We start from the raw sequence: 18,510 nt of genomic DNA on the forward strand, positions 1-18,510 counted from the left end.
TCCAAGCCTCAAACCACAACAATACATGAATTTATTTACACAGAATTTTTGAATCCTTATCTTTCCTCTGCTAAGCCATCCAAGCTAGATGGATGACGAGGTTCAAGACTTGTGACCTCACTTCTAATGTTTCTAAGTGCTTTCCATCCTATAGGAAAATTGCCCATTTTGCAGAATTCCCTCTCCCTCCACCTCATTTTATATAATATATTAAGCTTTCCCAAAAGTCCCCAGGGCCTACTAAAATGTGCTTCAGATTTCAATCTGTCTTTAAATGCTGTCACAGGACCTGAATTCTGGATGTCCCCTTGCATTTCATCATTAAGTTTTAGTCTATCCACTCTACCCCTTAGTGGCACATTTAACATGAAACAATTAGATGGCCTTTTTAAATATGCATAAAATGAAAATACAGTTATTTCTCTAAGTTCAGTACATAACTTCATTCTTTATTTTATCTTTATAGTTGACTGATATACCTGAGCAAATTGCAAAAAGTCTTAAGTAATTTTGTTCTGTTTAGCACATGTAATGACTAGAAACCTAATGCAGAAAAAGTCATGCTACAAAACCGCTGAAAGGTTTAGGGAGTTGCTTACCCTGCCATCACTATAAATCCGAAAATTTATCTTTCGAAGAGCTGCCCTGTCCAAAACTTCTTTGACTGAGCATCCACACGTGATTGTCAAGGTATCAAAGAACAGATCATGATGTAGTTTATGACCAGCTCGCCTGAGACCTATAAAAAATAGTAAGTTAATTCTATTAGCTGCACACTGTATTGCTCGCTTACACATTACTTGCATAACAACACTAGCAGTCTCCTAAGGAAATGCTTTTATATAATAAAGCAGAATATTCTCCTTTTCAGAGCAGCAAAAGCACGACCCTTTTAATGAAATGTCACTGTGCATGACATGCATCTAAATCAGATTCAGACCTAAGTAACAATGGAGACTGAGTCTACAGAAGAACCCTCTGATACATCAGAATTGTAATCTATACAGTAGCAGAATTGGTATACGAATGCAACAAGGACAAAATACAAGACTGGAAATAAAAATTTTATTATTTAAATGGATATTAACCACCACGGAGCTTGCCACAACAAAGTGTAGAGTCTTAGTACTTTTCACAGCATCAAAAACTCTTCCAGCTAAGCTGGCAAATGAAGTATGGATAATTGTAGCAATCATTCTTCAATTTCCAGCATCCCAGTTCTGCATACCTCCTTCTAACAGCACTGATAGTCATGGCAGTGGAGAAACCTACCAGACCACACAGTTAACCTACAGTCATTATTTTCTGCTATTGATTCTGTGCTTTCTGTCAGCTGTTAAGATTTGGGATTTCAGTGTTTGCAGCAGCTATGATGTTCCACCCAACTTAACTAAAATATTTCTATTTCTTTAATTTCATTTATTACTTAATTTTGCTGTGTTACTAATACTATGTTCAGAATTCTGTGTGTAAACCAGGATGGTCCAGTAAGTACAGAGCTTTGCAGCTGGAAAACAGGATTTTAATTTCACAATCTAGAGACTCACTGTGTAAACTTCTGTTAGTTTCCCAGGAAAATAGAAGCAATACTTGCAAGCTCATATCAAACAGATATCCAATTCTTGCATGTCATTATCAGAAGTACACAAAAACATCAGCTAGGGATTTTCTTTTGTAATGTTCTCTCCAGAATTGAGAGAATACACATCAGTCAGCATAAAAAGCCCCATAATTTCATCTAAGATGTATTATTTAAGAAGGTACAAGAATTTAAGAACCGTTTCTGCAAGCATTAAATACTGACCTTCAGCCAAGATCAGAGTAGCATTGTGTACCCGCCTTGCAATATGCCTTAATCCATCAGACCCGTGGTATACACCAAACATGGCTGCCATGTTAGCCAGAAGAGCCTAGAATCCAAATACAGTTTAGGACATTATTATTACAATTATCATCATTTTATTATCATTATTGTTATTACAGAAGATTACTTTGTGATAGTTTAATGGAAAGTTTCTTTAGCACCCAGAGACAGCCACATACCCTCAGCTGATGTTATATTTAACTGTGTGTTGCCTACAAAATACAAAGTGGGAAAGGCAAAGTACTTTTATGAAGCTGTAAGCCCTGATTATTAATTCAATACCCTTTGAAATGTAACTGCATCAGCAAGTATCATGAACTTAAATTCAACTACTGCAACAAAGACATTTGAAGACTCTCAAGTAAAGCTAGTCTCATAGGAAACTAATTGTTTAGGATTGGTACAGAACATTTACGGAGTATCTCGTGAATAATAAGTAATTAAGCTTCTTGTAATATTAACAATTAATACTCAAGACTGGCACCATGAAAAGAGGATGAGTGAAGTATTGATAGAAGCAGAAAAAATTATGAACTGGTCTGGCTGAAGGTCTGTGGAGGCATGCTGAAGACAACTATTTTGGATAGTTACTTAATCATGATATTTTCCTGTAAAGATAGCTCTTTGGCAAAGTAATATTTTTATGTCAAATCACACACAAAAATATAAGCTGTAACAATTTGAACAAGCAGCTTCAGAATTTAATTTTTATTTTTGACTTGAGCAGGCAATTTCTTATCACCAGAGGTCCCTTCCATTTTATTAAGAAATCTGTCTCATTCACAACAAGCACAGCATTACTCAGTGGTGTTCACCTTAAGAAACAGATGAACTCATGACACTGCATGAATTCAGAGCCAAAAGTTTTATTAAAGGGTTCCATTTTTTTAAAGCACTCAAAACAAATGCACAAGCACCAGAATTTTAAAATGTTCTTCACTTTCCTAGTAAGAACTCTCAAAAGCAAAGGCAACACAAATTATTGTGATGTTAGGACTATAATCTTACGGTTTAACCTCTTCCTTTCTACTGCTGAAGATAAAGCATGACCACTTACCTGTGCTGTGCAGATGTTGCTGGTAGCTTTATCCCTCCTGATATGCTGCTCTCGTGTTTGCAAAGCAAGACGGTACACTTCCTTTCCATTTGCATCTCTGAGTCACAAGCAAAAATGTTGCTTCTGTTACTTTAAAACTACAGTAACTTAAGACATTGGGCTCTATGCATGCTAACCTGAAACTAAGTATCTACCCTAAAAGACAGGTGTCAGAGAGAATAAAGCTAACTCTGGGCAACTGTGGTATCAAACGGTGCATGAGACTAAAGTGTATAGATTTCTGCTTACATAATGGCTAGCAAAGATGTTCGGTTAGGTAGAGCACATGATTTGTTTTCCAAGCATTCTACACCAAAACTTAGTATTTGCTTTAAAATACCACAGGTTATTGCAACTGTTTTGACCGAAGAGTAATCCTGAACTTGAATCTGAAAACCAAAGGCAGCATCTTTTCTAGTGATGTCAAATAAGAGTGTTTTGAGTTTATGTATAAAAATAATGGTCCAACAAGCTTCTACAGCTAACTGAAGGAGCTCTGGCCAATCCAGCCTTTAAGAAGTCCTTTTGTAGGGTTCCTAACATGTTAAAAGAGGAGAGCTATGAGCCAATCTAATATCCTTTAAAACTATGAAAAGTTTCAGAACAGCCACAAAAATGGACAACCTATGTACACATATATCTGAACATATAAATATATATATATATGTAGGAGTTTAAATAGACTACTTGCTGCAAGTACATGTGCACCAGTTATATAATATTTAAATTATTTTTACTTCAGCAGTTGTTTGGTTATTTTGACTATAATGCTTTTACCATCAGTCCATCCAGAGGGACTTGGACAGCCTGCTGAAATGGGCTGACAGGAACCTCATGAAGTTCAACCAGTGAAGTGTGAAGTGCTGCACCCAGCAGAGAACCCCATGAAGCAGTACATGCTGGGGCCACCAAGCTGGAAAGCAGCTTGGCAGAAAAGACCCTGGGACTCCTGGGGACACTAAGTTGAACATAAGCCAGCAATGTGCCGATGCAGTAAAGAAGGTAACTGGTACCCTGGGCTGCATTAGGCAAACCTTTGTCAAAAAGGAAAGGGAAGAGATCCTTGCCCTCTCCTCAGCACTGGTGCGGCAACACCTGGAGTACTATGTTTAGTCCTGTGGGCTCTCAAGTACAAGAGAGATAGGGAGGTACTGAAGAGAGTCCAGTGAAGGGGCACTAAAACATTGACGGGACTGGAGAACCTCTCATATGAAGAGAGGCTGAGAGAGCTGGGATGGTTCAGCTAGGGAAGAGAAGGCTCAGGCAGAACCTCATCAATATATAACTATCTGAAGGGAGGGTGCAAAAAGGACAGAGCCAGGCTTTTGCCATCAGTGCCCAACGACAGAAAGAGAGGCAACGGGCACTGACTGAAACAGGAGGTTCCTCCTGAACATAAGGGAACTCTTCTTCACTGTGAGGGTGACTAAGCACTAGCACAGGTTGCCCAGAGAACTGTGGAGTCTCCTTCTTTGGAAATCTTCAAGGGACATCTAGACACACTCCTGGGCTACTGACACAAGGTCACTCTGCTTCAGCTGGTAGATTGGACTGATGACCTCCAGAGATTTCCCCCAACCTCAATCATTCTGTGAGTCTGTGGGCAAAAACTGTTTAAAATCCCTATCAGAGAGCTGCATTGAGAAAGTACTGTAGCTTTTTCCATTTTACCATTTTCTTTTCCAACTTTTTTGGGATGCAGAAAGATCAAAATAGATTAAAAATATTAAACTAGGTGTAGTTACAGAGCAGCAGCAGCATAATCTTGATAAACAGAATTACCCTTCTTTTGCCAAAGATTGTACTAGACTTCTGGTCAAAATCTGAGTTGGGGATCATATTTCAGAACTATGAGTAAAGCCTAAGGATACCCTCAGAATAAGCAAGATGATTAAAAACATATTTGAAGGAATATTATTATACAAATGAGATACTTATAAGCTTATTGACAACTGTAAATGTCATTAGTTATTTTTGTTACTGAAGTACTTCTGAACAGCTTCTGTGCCAAAGATAGCCACTTTTTCCAGTGACAATTACATTGTATTTCTACTATTCCCAGTTAGACATCTTGTCAAATTTCAAAGGACATCACCAATAACAAAAGGTAACTTTTTGCACACTATTAGTCTACTTTGTTTAGGGTTGACTAAAATTTGAACTATATTCAATTCCTTCTTGATTATTTCAGAGATTCATTGAACTTTCTTCTTCTTCTCATTTATCTTTTTATTGACTGCGTGTTACAGAAACAGGCGTAACAGTCCATAATAAGCAGAATATGTTAGCTCGCAAAGCCTCATACATTCACAATTAATCCTCTCTGCTGTACTGGTTATCTCTTCATCCCACACTGCAGCAAGCACAGGAGACAGTTCACAGCTCCCTTCTACACAAATGCAATTCTTAAAGCTTGCTTTCTAAAAATTGAAGGCAATTGTTACTCTCTCAGTTTTCAGGAAGAAAGGTGTCCCATATAATACCATAGTCATCTGTTATTCATAAAGGCTGCACGAGATGGTCATAATGTGTTGCATTTCAATTTTCCCTGAAGACACTAATGGCAAAAGGAGCCCTTACCTTGTAACACCCACCATTCTGCCTGGCATCATTCTCACTAGATTTTCCTTGACAGCAAAGAATGCTGCATGGGGTCCCCCGTAGCACAGCGGCACACCAAACCTCTGGGAGCTACCCAGCGCAACATCTACCCCAAACTCTCCAGGAGGCTTCAGAATACAGAGAGCCAGAAGGTCAGTAGCGCAGCAGGCAAGAGTCTGAGAACAAAAATGCACAAAGCAGTCAGCCTCTTTTCTGAAGGAACAGTGTTCACATAGGGAATAACTTTGACCAAGACATAAAGCTTCAGACATTTCCGTACAGAGCAGAGGTGCAAGGGTTGTAATGGTTATCAGCTGCATGGAGCTCGGGAGCAGAACTTTAGACGGTAGCTCAGGTAGCACTTAATTTCTATGACTAGGGTTGTTTGATGCATCAGACTGAGATTTGTGAGACCTGTAAGATTTACTTTACCCCATTCTGATGAGCTCTTTCAACAAGTTCAGAGAAATCTTCCACCTTCCCTTCAGTGTCTGGATACTGAAATAATACTCCACTGACATCCTTTCCACTGAAATCCATCTCATGGGGTAGTTTGAGCTCAGTAATAACACCCGTATAACTGGAAATGAAAAACATGGAAAAGACGATATATTCAAACCAGTTCCCACCTTGGAGTGACAATACGCTTTCATGGCATTGTATATGACTTATTGCTTTAACATAGAGAGTTGAACCTGCTTTGCAGCACTAAACATTGAAAGTTTAACATCATGGTATACAGTACTGAAGAATAGTTGAATTTGACATCATCACCATCATAAATATGGAGCAAAGCAGTGCAGAGGATGCATAAGCTACTTGATACCCACATTTTGCTGTTTTAACATGTTTGAGAATCAAGTCATATTTGTAGAATATGGTTACTTTAGACTGTGAACTTAAAATGGATGTAGTTTTCATTAGAAGAGCAGTAATTATAGTAAAAATGGTAACTCATTTCCTAGTTAAAAAAAATGACCAGACTGTATTCAATAACCAAATGTATATAGTCGTGCAAACAACTTACGGAGGAAATGAAACACTTTCTTTTTATCAGATGTTTATTCTCTTTTTAAACATATTTAATTACTTTGCAGTTGTATGTGAATGGAAAAGTAGAAGCAACACCAAAAGTTTCTAAAAGATTTCTGTTTCTATTTTGCAAAGGAAGCATAATTTTATATTCCAAAAAATGTTAGGTATATGGTGAAGAGGCATAGATGGAAAAGATTACATGTGAGTGAAAAAATACAGTGAAGAACATTACTTTGCTCTTGTTTGGACCACTGCTATAGTTTGAGGGTGGCATCGGGCATCTACATAGAACTTCCTTCTTTTGTTGTGCCTGTTCAAAAGAAAAGGAAAAGAAGAATGGTTATAGATCAAGAATATACTGTTTTCCATGGAAATGAAATTACTTGGTTTTCTAAATGTGAGTTTTTCTAAGTTAAAAGGCAGTTGTAAATTTTGGTCATCATAATTAAGTTAGGTGTAAGACTGAATGAAGATTCTAGGCCATTTAAAATAAGAAAGTTAATTTCAGGAACTCAAATGAGAATCATACATGACAAAAATGAAAACAGACTATGAAAAAGAACAAGAAGCCAACTTAAGAAACTGCAGGAATAAAAACACACACATACTATTTTAGGGGAATGCAGCTGCAGTCTCTATTACCGATTTTCAGTGTTGCCCTGGATAACCAAACATGAGCTATCAAAGTAGTAAAATGGAGACTAACACAATTGCCTGGTCTTCTCCAGTAAACATGGGTTTATGTCAGACTGACGCTTTCAACAACTGACTAGTTAGAATATACTCTCTGCTGTGCAATCTCCTTCCTGATACACAATTCTACAGTGATCTTCAATCTCCTCTCAGATTTAATCTGATTTGCAGATCCCTTTCAAAAGCCCCAACAATACAAATCCCTGAAAGGAAATTTGGATATATCAGTAACAGTTTTGCTTTTAGCAACTTGGGACTGATGAACTTCACCCGTTTGTAAAGCTCTTTTTAACCAGTACTGGAAAAAAAAACAATTCACATCTTCGGTCCTGTCTGTGTTTGTCAGCAGCTGGGCTGGTACCAGAGGCCGGGCAACTAGAGTCTCTCCAGTAGATCCAAGTGTCTCTTGTGCTGGTAGCCCAGAACTGGACAGAGTACTTATGTTCAACTTGAGTGTTCCACAGGACTCCAAAGGCCTTTTCTGCAAAGCTGCTCTCCAGCCTGCCTGCCCCCATCAAGTACCTCATATGCCTGGGGTTGTTCAGCCCCAGGACTTTCCTCTCACTTCCTCTCAGGCTTCATGAGGTTCCTGTCAGCCCATTTCTCCAGCCTGCCAAGGTCCCTCTGGGTGTCAGCACAACTCCCTGGTGTAACAGCTGCTCCTTCTAGTTTTGGATCATCTGCCAGCTTGCCGAGAATACACTCTGCCCCATCACCCAGATCATTAACTGGACCCAGTGTTTCCTCTGGGGTACATCATTAACACCACCCTCTTGGCCCAGCCATTTGGCCAGTTTCAATTCATCGCACCCTCACCTCATCCTGACCAAACTACTTTAGCTTCTCTGTGAGTACGTAGGGGAGATCATCAAGGTAGACAATATCCACTGCTCTCCACTCATCCACCAAACCAGCCATTTACTTGTAGAAAGTTATGGGGCTGGTCAAACATAACTTCCCTGTATGAGTCCATGCTGGTCACTCCTGATCTCCTTCTTGTCTTTCAAATGCCTGGAAATGGTTTCCAATACTAGCAGTTACTCCATCTTCAAGGGACTGAGGTAAGGCTAACTTGCTGGTAGTTGTTTGCATCTTCATTGCTGCCCTTCCTGAAGATAAGAGCAATGTTTGTTCTCCTGCAGTCCTAAGGCACCTCTTCCAATCACCACAACTGTACAGAGATAATCAAGAGTGGCCTTGTAATGACACCAAGTGGCTCTCTCAGCATTCATGGGTGCACCATCTCAGGGCCCATGGACATGTCTATGTCCAGTTCGCTCAAGCATTCACTAATCTGACTCTCCTCCAGCAAAGGTAAGTCCTCCTTGCTCTAGACTTTCCCCTGGTCTCTAGGTCCTTCAGCTTCTAAAGGCTTTAGATGTCTGACTTAAGCCTATGTTTAAACATAGTACCTGTGACATAATTGCATGGCTTCTGCAGCAGCTGTCCCCTCATCCAGCAAAGATGCATTGGCCACATCCATTCCTGTGACATCACACACCATAGTCTGGTAATTTAGCAGGCTCTCCAGCCTGCCCTGGGAGACCTCAGGTTGGTAAGGAGTATACTGGGTAACCCTGTAAGAAAACAATCATGAATTTGGGTCTAGGTAAGTAAATGTGTAATAGAATTATGTCAATATATAACAGAACTATGTCATAAGAAAATAAATTGTAAAGCATAATTCACTAACATGAACGTTTGTTACATAACGGTTATTTTTAGAAGGCTGTAATTTACTACTGCCCTAGAAGCCTGAGAATATTTCTTCTGGTATTGACTTGGCTTTTTACAGGAGAAGAATTCTATTACTCCATTTTGAAAAGAGAAATTACTTTTAAAACAGAGGCGTGACTGCATCTTGGAGAAGAGACGGGAAAGTAGGTACTGAGTGTGGAAAAATTGAGTCAAGTCACAATATCCAAATGAGAATGCTTAGTACAGTCATATCTAGTTACTTCCATTGCCCTTCAATACTGTTTCTGAAGCCCTTCACTTGCCAAGTCTGCCCCACTCTTACAGGAGGAAAGACATAAGGCATTTCACAAGATCCAGCTCAGAAATATGCAATTTCACTGATGTGAGTTGTCATTCGGAGTCCAAAACAGTAGAGGAAAGATAAGCAATTCCTTAGAAAAGGCAACAGTCTGAAGAAAACAACCCATTGTAACAGTCCAGAAAAACAAAGCAGCATGGGTCCAGGGATGAAAGCCAAGAACAGTGATCAGACTCCCCTCTCACTACTGGAAATTTGGATAGTGGATTACACAGTGGTTCAGGACAGACTTTCTCCCTGTTTGAATTCAGAGTAGTGGACAGAAACAAGTGGTAACTGGGAACATGCGTGGCCCTTGTTTTCTAGTAGTGGAAGAAATCGACAGTTTGTTTCCTGAAAGGGAGGTAGTAATCACCAGATTTTTCAAAGATGTTTATGGGTGAAGGTATAATCTTTAAAGAGAGACTGAACTATATGGAAGGTCAAGTCATATAAAGTCAATAGAAGGTAAGCAACATTGATTTGTGAAGAGCAAGGTGCAGAACTTGTGATATAGAGCAAAATGAGAGGACCGATAAAATCGTAATGCAAGAGAGAAGGTAGGACAAATGTCCTGAAGAAGAAAATGAAAGAGCCAGTAAGGACAATAAGTGAAATCAAAGTGTAATACATGATGCTAGCTTATTTACTGCCTATTTAAATGATACATTTGCTCAAACGTCTCACACTACTCAAGTACAGTGACAGAAAGCAATTGCTATATACCAAATAACATAAATATTTATTATTTTTCCAAATACTGAAGGTAAGAAAGTATTTAAGAAGCAGGCTTTCAGCCAAAAACTAAGCCACTAATTAAAACACGTGGCTTATGGAAGAGCAGGAGATTTTGTACTTGGGAGTCATGTTTGTTCTAGATTTAGCCACAAAACAAACAGACTATACATTAACTGCAAGATTAACAATTAGGACTTCTTTATACTAAAGTTAGATCTTGCTTCCATGCAAAGATACAAAAAATTCCACTATCAAGCAATATTCAATGAACTAGTTCTTCATTAGTATTTGTAGGTGTACAGTCAGTAGAGATCTAAGACTAAGGCTAATTTATTTCTTAATATATAGAAGATTCTAGCAAAGAGTTCATCACATATCTTCCTTAGTGACTTTTGCTGTATTTTGACTGAATCTCTGGGAGGTTAATGTATTCATTATCAACATAATACTTTTATCTTGTTACAAATTATGTTCTTGCATCTTTAGATGTCTGCAAGACTAATCTCATGAAATGGCAAAGCTAGAATTGATTTTGATTTCCAGCTGTACAGAGTATTCGTCTTAAGATCTAACAATTCATAAGATGAAATGAACTTAAAGTGAGGAGAGACTACTAATAGAATTTAAAACCAAAATGATATGGGGTAAGAACTGTAATAGATAGAAAATAATGATTAATTATACAGATTAAGAATTTTAGAGTGTAGAATATAGTATCATATAGCTTAAGAGGAAAAGAAACAGCTAACACATGGAAAAGTTTGCTTTCTCTTGCTAGCAAGGACTTATTTACAGACAGAAGGGACATTCTAACCTTATCTAACTAAAAGCAACCCTGAGAAGAACACTCAACCATGAAAAGGGCACTCCAACCTCATCTAGAAGGCAACCATAAAGAACAAGAATTAGAAAACAGGATGGCACCCGACACAAAAACATCGATAAATCCCCTTGCTGAAGAGAAATAGATGGTAAACAAGGACACGAATTAGCTCAGACTGATAAAGACATTACAAGGTTGCAAAATCATCGCGTTCCTGGGGAAGGGTGAAAAAATACACTGTAAGGAAGTCATACAGCCTTCCTCTCAAAGACCACCGCCCACGGAAGGAAGACCCCTGCCCACAATTTCTGGGAAGATCTGCGCAAGCACAAAGGACTGATAAGCTAATTAACATATGAAGCAGGAGTAGGCGGGGTTAGGTAATGAATATGTATAGGCGTCCCATGAATATGTATTGTTTCACTGTATAAATGTGGGAGGGCTTGCCTCCTCGGGTATGCACATTTGTGGTGGAGCCATCCCCCGCGCAATAAACATACCTACTTTATAACTTTCCAGTTATAGAGTCTATTTCTTTACGTCAAAAACATATGAACCACAGAAGAAAGACAATTCATGTATCTGACAACAGCTGAAAACTAAGACTGAAGTTCAGTCATGAGTACATGAAATTTAGTCCTTCACTTTCGTGTTCATAGACTTCAATGTACATTCTTTCATAAACTTACCTTGTATACCAATGCAAGCTTTGCTCTGATGAAGGCCAAACAATGAGAAGCTACAAGTGACTTGAGAGGTAGAACTGATCAGAAAAAAATAAACCTGCACTTGCAGCATTTCCCTGGGAGCTAAAATGGGAAGTGCATTGGCGTGGGAAGTGTTACACGCTCAGCGAATGTAAGGAGAGGTTTGATTTCTTAAAACAGCTTTCATGAAATCTGCATAGTTGCTTTTGCACACATGCACACACACATACATTTTCTCCCCAGTGAACATTTTAGCCTATACTTTAGCCATCTTTTAGATCTTTTAGCTTAGCTTTTAGCCATCTAGTTTGACTTCTGGACACTCTATGAATAGATTTCTGAACAAACTCTCCTAGTTGTCTCATTAACATTATATAATTTTTTTAAGATTTAAAAATATACAGTTCATTTTGGTCCAGTTTTTAACTATTCTTATTTTTGCCCTAGAAACTGATCAATTGTTTTGCAGCACCATACTGGAACATCTAGATTGCACATGTTGCAAAACGTGGGTGGGGATAAAGCCAAATAAAACTTTGTATAGAGGTACTGCATAAATTCCTTGAGTTCGAACAGCGTAACTTTATCCTCAGTTCAAAAGTTTCAAATGAAAAATACAGGGTTTCAGTTGAATAATTTCTAACTTCTAGTCCTTGCTGTCAATGCTAGATGAGTATTCATAATCAGGCTTTATTGCCTTTGTTAGGAAAAGTCAATCAAGATACAAAGTCCCATTATTATTTAGATCAATGTTGTTAATACGATATAAATCAATGCATTAAAATATTTTCTGTTTTACATAAGTGAAAAAACAAAACAAAACCCAACCAAATCCAAACCAATTACTTCCAAATTCAGTTCTGTCAGACAGGCTACTCTTTTGCTTCTCCCAAAAACCTGCAACATTAGCTGGGTAATGAGAATAAAGTACAATATTCTCAGCCTCTTCATAAATGAATTCTCATATATTGTTGTCTACTTGTTTTCAGGCATCAGTGAATTATCTGCTCAGAAAAGACCATACTTTATGGATGCACACTCAAATTCTTGAAGATCTCTGGTTAGAAAAAAAAAATCAAAAAAGAAATACCAATTCTCAAGGCTTCTTACTTCCTCATAAGAATACCATAATTAGAGTATTGCATAGCGCAACTACCTCCACCCAAAACGGCACACACCAGTGGAGGAGGGAGTCAGTTGAAATTTAGGCAGAAGTTAGGAAATAATTACTTCAGTTTAGGAGTTAAGTCTGTATACTTCCTTGAAGAAAGCAAATACTCTTGCTTTAGTTCATAATAAATAGAAGTCACAAAAATCAGTGAAACATTTGACAGAAAAAGCATCTTCTAAAGTCAAAAGCATTCCTTTTCCTCTCTAGCTTCTGCATGAACAACACAATTTTTACACCGGAAGACGCAAATCAGTATCAAATACATGGAAACCTGAAGCAAACCAATAGGTTTGGTGTATATTTGCCTATGCCTATTCCTAAAATTAATATTATAATATATCAAATATATATTTATATACATGCATATAAAAAAAAAAAAGTACATTACCATCCTGCATTCTCCAGCAAATTCCGTGCAATGGGCTGCGGCACTGAGCAATTGTAATAACCCATGCCTATGTAAGACCTCCATATCTTATTCTTGCTTGCAATATTGTATAGAGTTTCAAGGATTTCATTTTCACCTAATCAAAAAGAAAATATGTCAGAAATCTACTGTTATATAATGCTAACACAGTTTTTTAACTGAAATGCCTTCTACTCAAGTTAAAAAAAAAGCAATATTAGTGAAGTTTATACTTAGCAGCAGAATAAATTCCAAACTAAGGAAAATAAAGATAAAATAATAAGCTGGGATAATATTTTGGGAAGGTTTAAATTCTGCCAAAATTCTTGAAAATGCAGCATTTCAACCAATAAGAGAAACAATAGTAAGAAAAACAGCTCGCTAATTTTTAAATGAGTGTGCCAATCTAGTTTGGTAAGATTACAACAGAATGCTTTTGAAATGCTCGGATGGAAAGTATTTGCAATCCCTCCCTCCCACATCTATAGTTTAGTCTTTGGTCTTGCTTCCATCTACTTCTTAGCTTCTTGAAGGCTGTGCAAAAATCACATTCAGGCAACCTGTTCCTACTAGTGAATAAATAATGCTACCCAACACCTGCCAAAGGGAAAGATCTACAAAATACCTCAGTACCTGAAGATACAGAAAGATTGTCAGTAGGGTGTGTTAGGATTACACACAGAGATAGACCTGCTCCGCTTAACAGCTCTGGGTTGAATTGGACACCTTCTGTCCTAGGTGAAGGGAACAGATCTTTTTTCTTTTTCCTCCCAGTCTGAGTTCAGAAACTGCTGTACAAGGGCAGATGCACCAAGTTCTGTTCATTCTGCACTGCAACTTGAAAAGCAGACTTTGGAATATAATGCTACAAATCACTGAAGTAGAACAGCTGGCGCCCTGGATGTCTCAAGCCCCATTTTCTCTCTAAGTTACTCCAGCAAGAGAGGTCAAGTGAAAACACTTAATGCTCTGGAATCTGGTGGCAAATAATTCTCTATGTTTTGAATTAATTTATTCTGCATGTACAAACAAGGATCTTGTAACTTGAGTTCTAATTTCAAGACTCACATCTCTTCTTCCTTTTACTCAAAGTGTTACACTCCACGTATAAAGATTATTTTTAAAAAATATCTTCTGATTTTCAATTACTTTCTTCCACAATCACATCATACCTTCCACAAAGTTACTTTTTTACACTGATCTTCAGTTCTCACTTCAAAGTTCATTTATTCTCTGTCTTTTACTCAGAGTTAGTATCAGATCTAATCTGTAAAGATTAATTTCTGCTCTTCAGTAAACCTTTTTTTCCTTCACAATCAACAGTCACGTGTTTATTATGCTTGAACTCAGGGGCAAAGTTTATAATGGCAGTGAGCAGCTTCACTCCCCAATGCTCCTCCCACACCATCTATTCCAGATGGATACACTTGTTTATTTTAAGTGAGAGTTTTAACACTGTAGAGATCTTCCTCTACCACCTGCAGCTCAAAAGTTCGACAAAAGACATTTTGGGTGCTGTTTGAGATGGAGGGTTGTATTTTTTCAGAATTCAAACATCAATGACTTTTTGAAGATGGTAATAAATTTGCTTGTTTAGCTCCACATGCGGCTGAAGGCAGAGGTTAGCCATCATTTAACTTGCTTACTAGCCCAGCATCACACAGAAAAATGCATTGAGTGAGATTTCTGCAGTAAACATACCACAAATAATGTACTGTGTGCCAGATAGCATTGCCTGACCAGACATTTCTTCTAGAAAAGTCATTTCTCAGCAAATACAGCTAACTACTACTACATGAAGATATTGAACTTGTAGTAGAGCTCTCTGAAGTAAATGAGTTTTCAAACTGATTCAAGGCATAAAGCAAAAAGCTTAGTGGGACTGTGAGCAGCTTAGATAGCAACTAAGCTTAAGAGTAGAACCACATCTCACTTAAAAGAGCTGCACTGATAGATCCTAACATTGAGTATGTTTTTAACTAGTACATTTTTATGAGCTACCTGTGAAGACAGTTACACTACTAGTTTTAATGAAGTGCTGGAGGGTGCACTCCCTCCACTCCTGCTTCACTTGCCTTGCCCTGCTCCTTTGGTCACTGCAAAGGCAGTGGCAGCAGTACAGCTCAAATGCACATCTCTCACATCTGGCACATCTCTTTGAAGAGACATTTGATGAACATTCCTTTCCCTCTGCCTTATACTGCCTTGAAGTAGTTCTTCACAGCACATGTTTAGAAAGACAGCCCATAAGGAACTGAAAGCCTGAATAATGGAAGTCAATAGTCCCTGATTTGTCTGTAGAGCCTGGCATACCTAAGCCAAACATAAGTCCATGTAGATATATGATGATTTAATTTTCATCAATTCTCTGCTTGCTTTACACTAATATGGTTCTGAATTTAAGCAAAACTGATGTAGACAAGTGTAAAGGTTATTAACACATATGTTGGGGTCCAAAGGCCAGGAGCAACAGAACAAAACCATTCTTAACAGTATCCTCAGCACTGACAGGCAGGGATGAAGAAGACACATCCAGGCTCTTCACAGCACTGCGTGGCTGGGGGATGAGAGGTAGTAGCACAAAGTGCAACATGAGAACCTCGGTCTGGAGATAAGAAGCCTTTTCCCCATGTGGACAGCTGGTGGGACTGGGTCTCTGTGGGGTTCATATTCCAACAAGGCAAAGCCCTAAGCAGGTCTGCTGAGCCTGCCCTGGGCACAAGCTTAGGCTGGAGACCTTGCCAAGTTCCCACTAGCCTCAACAGAATTTGTCAGTAGCCGTATTTCCCACCCCATCAAGCCTAGCTTTTAACTGTGTATTCCCATAATATTTTTTGTGAAAGATGGCTATTACTTCATTGGTCAGTCCATAAATAACTAACACTAGTATAAAGGCAGAAGAATGCTAACAAGAGTGATCTTAAGTATGCTAAAAATTCAGTTTCAGATTCAAAGCAAAATTGCTAAGTTTCCAGTTTGGTCAACAAGAGTGTCAACAAACCCATAAAATTACGAAGACTTTTTCTTCTGTATGAAATATGTATCTTGGAGCATACGTAGTGTCAATATTTATTTATTTAAAGCTAAAACACACAAAGATTAGGATTTCGGTAAATTCCAATACACATGGTTCAAAAAGCACAGCTTGCAAGATGTTATTATTGATTATGCCTTTTTGTTTTAAAATTCCCTCCAGCCATGGGTGAAATAAAAAAGAAATATCCAAAATGGAGAAATAAAACAATTTTTTAAAATTGACTACAGCTAAGAAATGGTTGGAAACTGGCCATCACACTCAGCTGTTTGTTCCCAGTTTTCTAAGACAGAGTTGAATTGCCTTTATTTTAAATTCATTTTATTTGGTGTACACTATAAATTCTTTAAGAAACTTGTTCAGCAAAAAATTAAATAGCCAGCTGCAGTTGATCTTAATAGACCACTGCAGTTGATCTTTATTCCTCTCATCATCTTATTAGATAATATGATCAAAAACTGTACCTAGAATAAAGTTCACTGATCTTGCAGTACTGCTTTCTTAGAACTGTGGAGAAAACTCAGTGAGTAGTAGTTCTGCGAAGACATTTGATAACTGCTATGACCACAGGTAGAAAAGGCAAAAATGTATCACAAACATATTAAGGAAGAGTGAACTATCAGATTATAAAATGGTAATACTGTTGTGTTTCTCCTAATGTTTTAATGGCCAGCACAGCAGGTTTGCCTTGAACTTGTGAGATACTTGCAAAATAATATGGTATCCAAAAAAAGAGAGAGAAATCAAGACAGAAGTCGTCCCAGTTATACAACTTAAACCTGTAAAAAAATCCTCCACAACAAGAAGGAAACTATCTGGTATCAGTTTCTGTACATTATGTCAGGTCTTAAAAATCCCATAGCTTCTGAGATCAAGGAAACAAGATCCCCGAACTGCTGAGATTAGAAAAAGGGTATGAATTTACTTGTCTTGCTTTAGCAATTACTTAGATCTCTGTTAAAAACAACTGCTCATACCCCACTCTCTCCCATCCCCCCCCCAAAAAGATAAAAACCCCAACACACCAAAAACAACAAACCAAACAGATTGTGTTGAAACAAAGCAGTTCCAAAGTGTTGTCAGATGTAGTAGTGCTACAGGACAGCACAAGGAAAGTGTCTGGTTCAGGTGCTGAGCCCAACCAGCAATTTCCCCAAGAGACAGGTAGAAAGCCAACACCATTTGTTGCTGTGCCTCCTTTCACTCAGGGCACCTGCACTCACCCAGCCTGCCTGGGCAGCAGAGTCAGCCCAAGGATGCTTGCAGAGAGTAGGAAGCACACAGGTTGAGAGCCAACAGCGTGCCTGCCCTCCTCTGTCCTACGCCCAAGGCATGCTGCCTTTGGAAAAAGCAGTGGCAGCTTGAAGGTGAGGTGAGGAGCAAAGTGCCACCAGAGGTAATGCAGATGCCTGTACCACCTGCAGCAGCACCCTGGAGGGGGATAATTACTCTTGCTATAGGCATCCAAAGCTAACAGTGTGGACTCCAGCAGCAGGGAATCAGAAATAACTAAATCAGCTCTGAAAAATATGACTGGTATTAGGAACCGATTATAAACTTAGCCAGAATTAATTTGTAAGCAGCATTTTAAATATGAAATTATAGGTAAAGTAGATTTAAATTACTAAGAGAAGCTAAATTTGAAGACACAACTGATCTTTCTTAAAATACAACTGCTTCTGAGCAATATAGCTTCTAAAAATGTTTAGACTGTGGACCAAATTAATCTCTTACACAAATTTTATAAACTAAACTTTACAAATTCCAAGATTTGAGAATGTAATTGGGAATATTTGGGGAAAAAAAAAAAAAGCAGTGTTGGTAGGCTAATTTTTTAAAATTCAGATCCTGAACAAAAAAGCTGAAATACAAAACATATGTATGAAGCCTAACCATTAAATAAAGATGCACATAATAGCAGCATTGCAGGGATACCTATGACTGATACAGACAGTACATTTGCAGGGATAAAAGAAAGAGGATTACTCTTACATAAAAGATAATCTGGGTTTTTTTTTTTTTACTTCAAATAGGCCAATCAGTACATATGTGCTAGAGCACCTCCAATACCCAAGGAAGATGATTTTTAAAGTTTACTTACTGTGACAGTGGGAAAAAAGCTCTGTAATACCAGGTGATCACAGTTAGGTCTCTGATGTCTAGCCTTTTTAGTAAAACTGACTGAACAGAACTTACATGCCAAAAAAAAAAAAAATCAACCATTTTTCCTTCACTATATGTGCAGAAAAAGTTGTCTGTTATTAAAGATCCCTTCCCAGAACTAGTTGAGGTACAAGACTGCAACTT

The 18,510-nt window shown here is 38.2% G+C and overlaps 1 protein-coding gene across 1 annotated transcript; it reads right to left on the reverse strand.

Annotated features, from left to right (window-relative positions):
- Positions 1 to 572: 572 nt before the first annotated feature.
- On the reverse strand, positions 573 to 14,212 carry LOC103770041 (glycine dehydrogenase (decarboxylating), mitochondrial-like; the record flags this gene model as incomplete). The annotated part of the gene is made up of 9 exons (XM_008937292.1): positions 14,200 to 14,212; positions 13,152 to 13,287; positions 8,702 to 8,866; positions 6,829 to 6,906; positions 5,994 to 6,141; positions 5,541 to 5,737; positions 2,922 to 3,018; positions 1,805 to 1,910; positions 573 to 739 (listed from the first exon to the last, which is right to left on the reverse strand). Coding segments are annotated over exons 2-9 (1,023 nt in total), but the record flags the coding sequence as incomplete, so codon positions are not given.
- Positions 14,213 to 18,510: the final 4,298 nt, after the last annotated feature.

Source organism: Merops nubicus, unplaced genomic scaffold (assembly GCF_000691845.1).
Source record: "Merops nubicus isolate BGI_N331 unplaced genomic scaffold, ASM69184v1 scaffold15180, whole genome shotgun sequence".
NCBI lineage: Eukaryota > Metazoa > Chordata > Aves > Coraciiformes > Meropidae > Merops > Merops nubicus.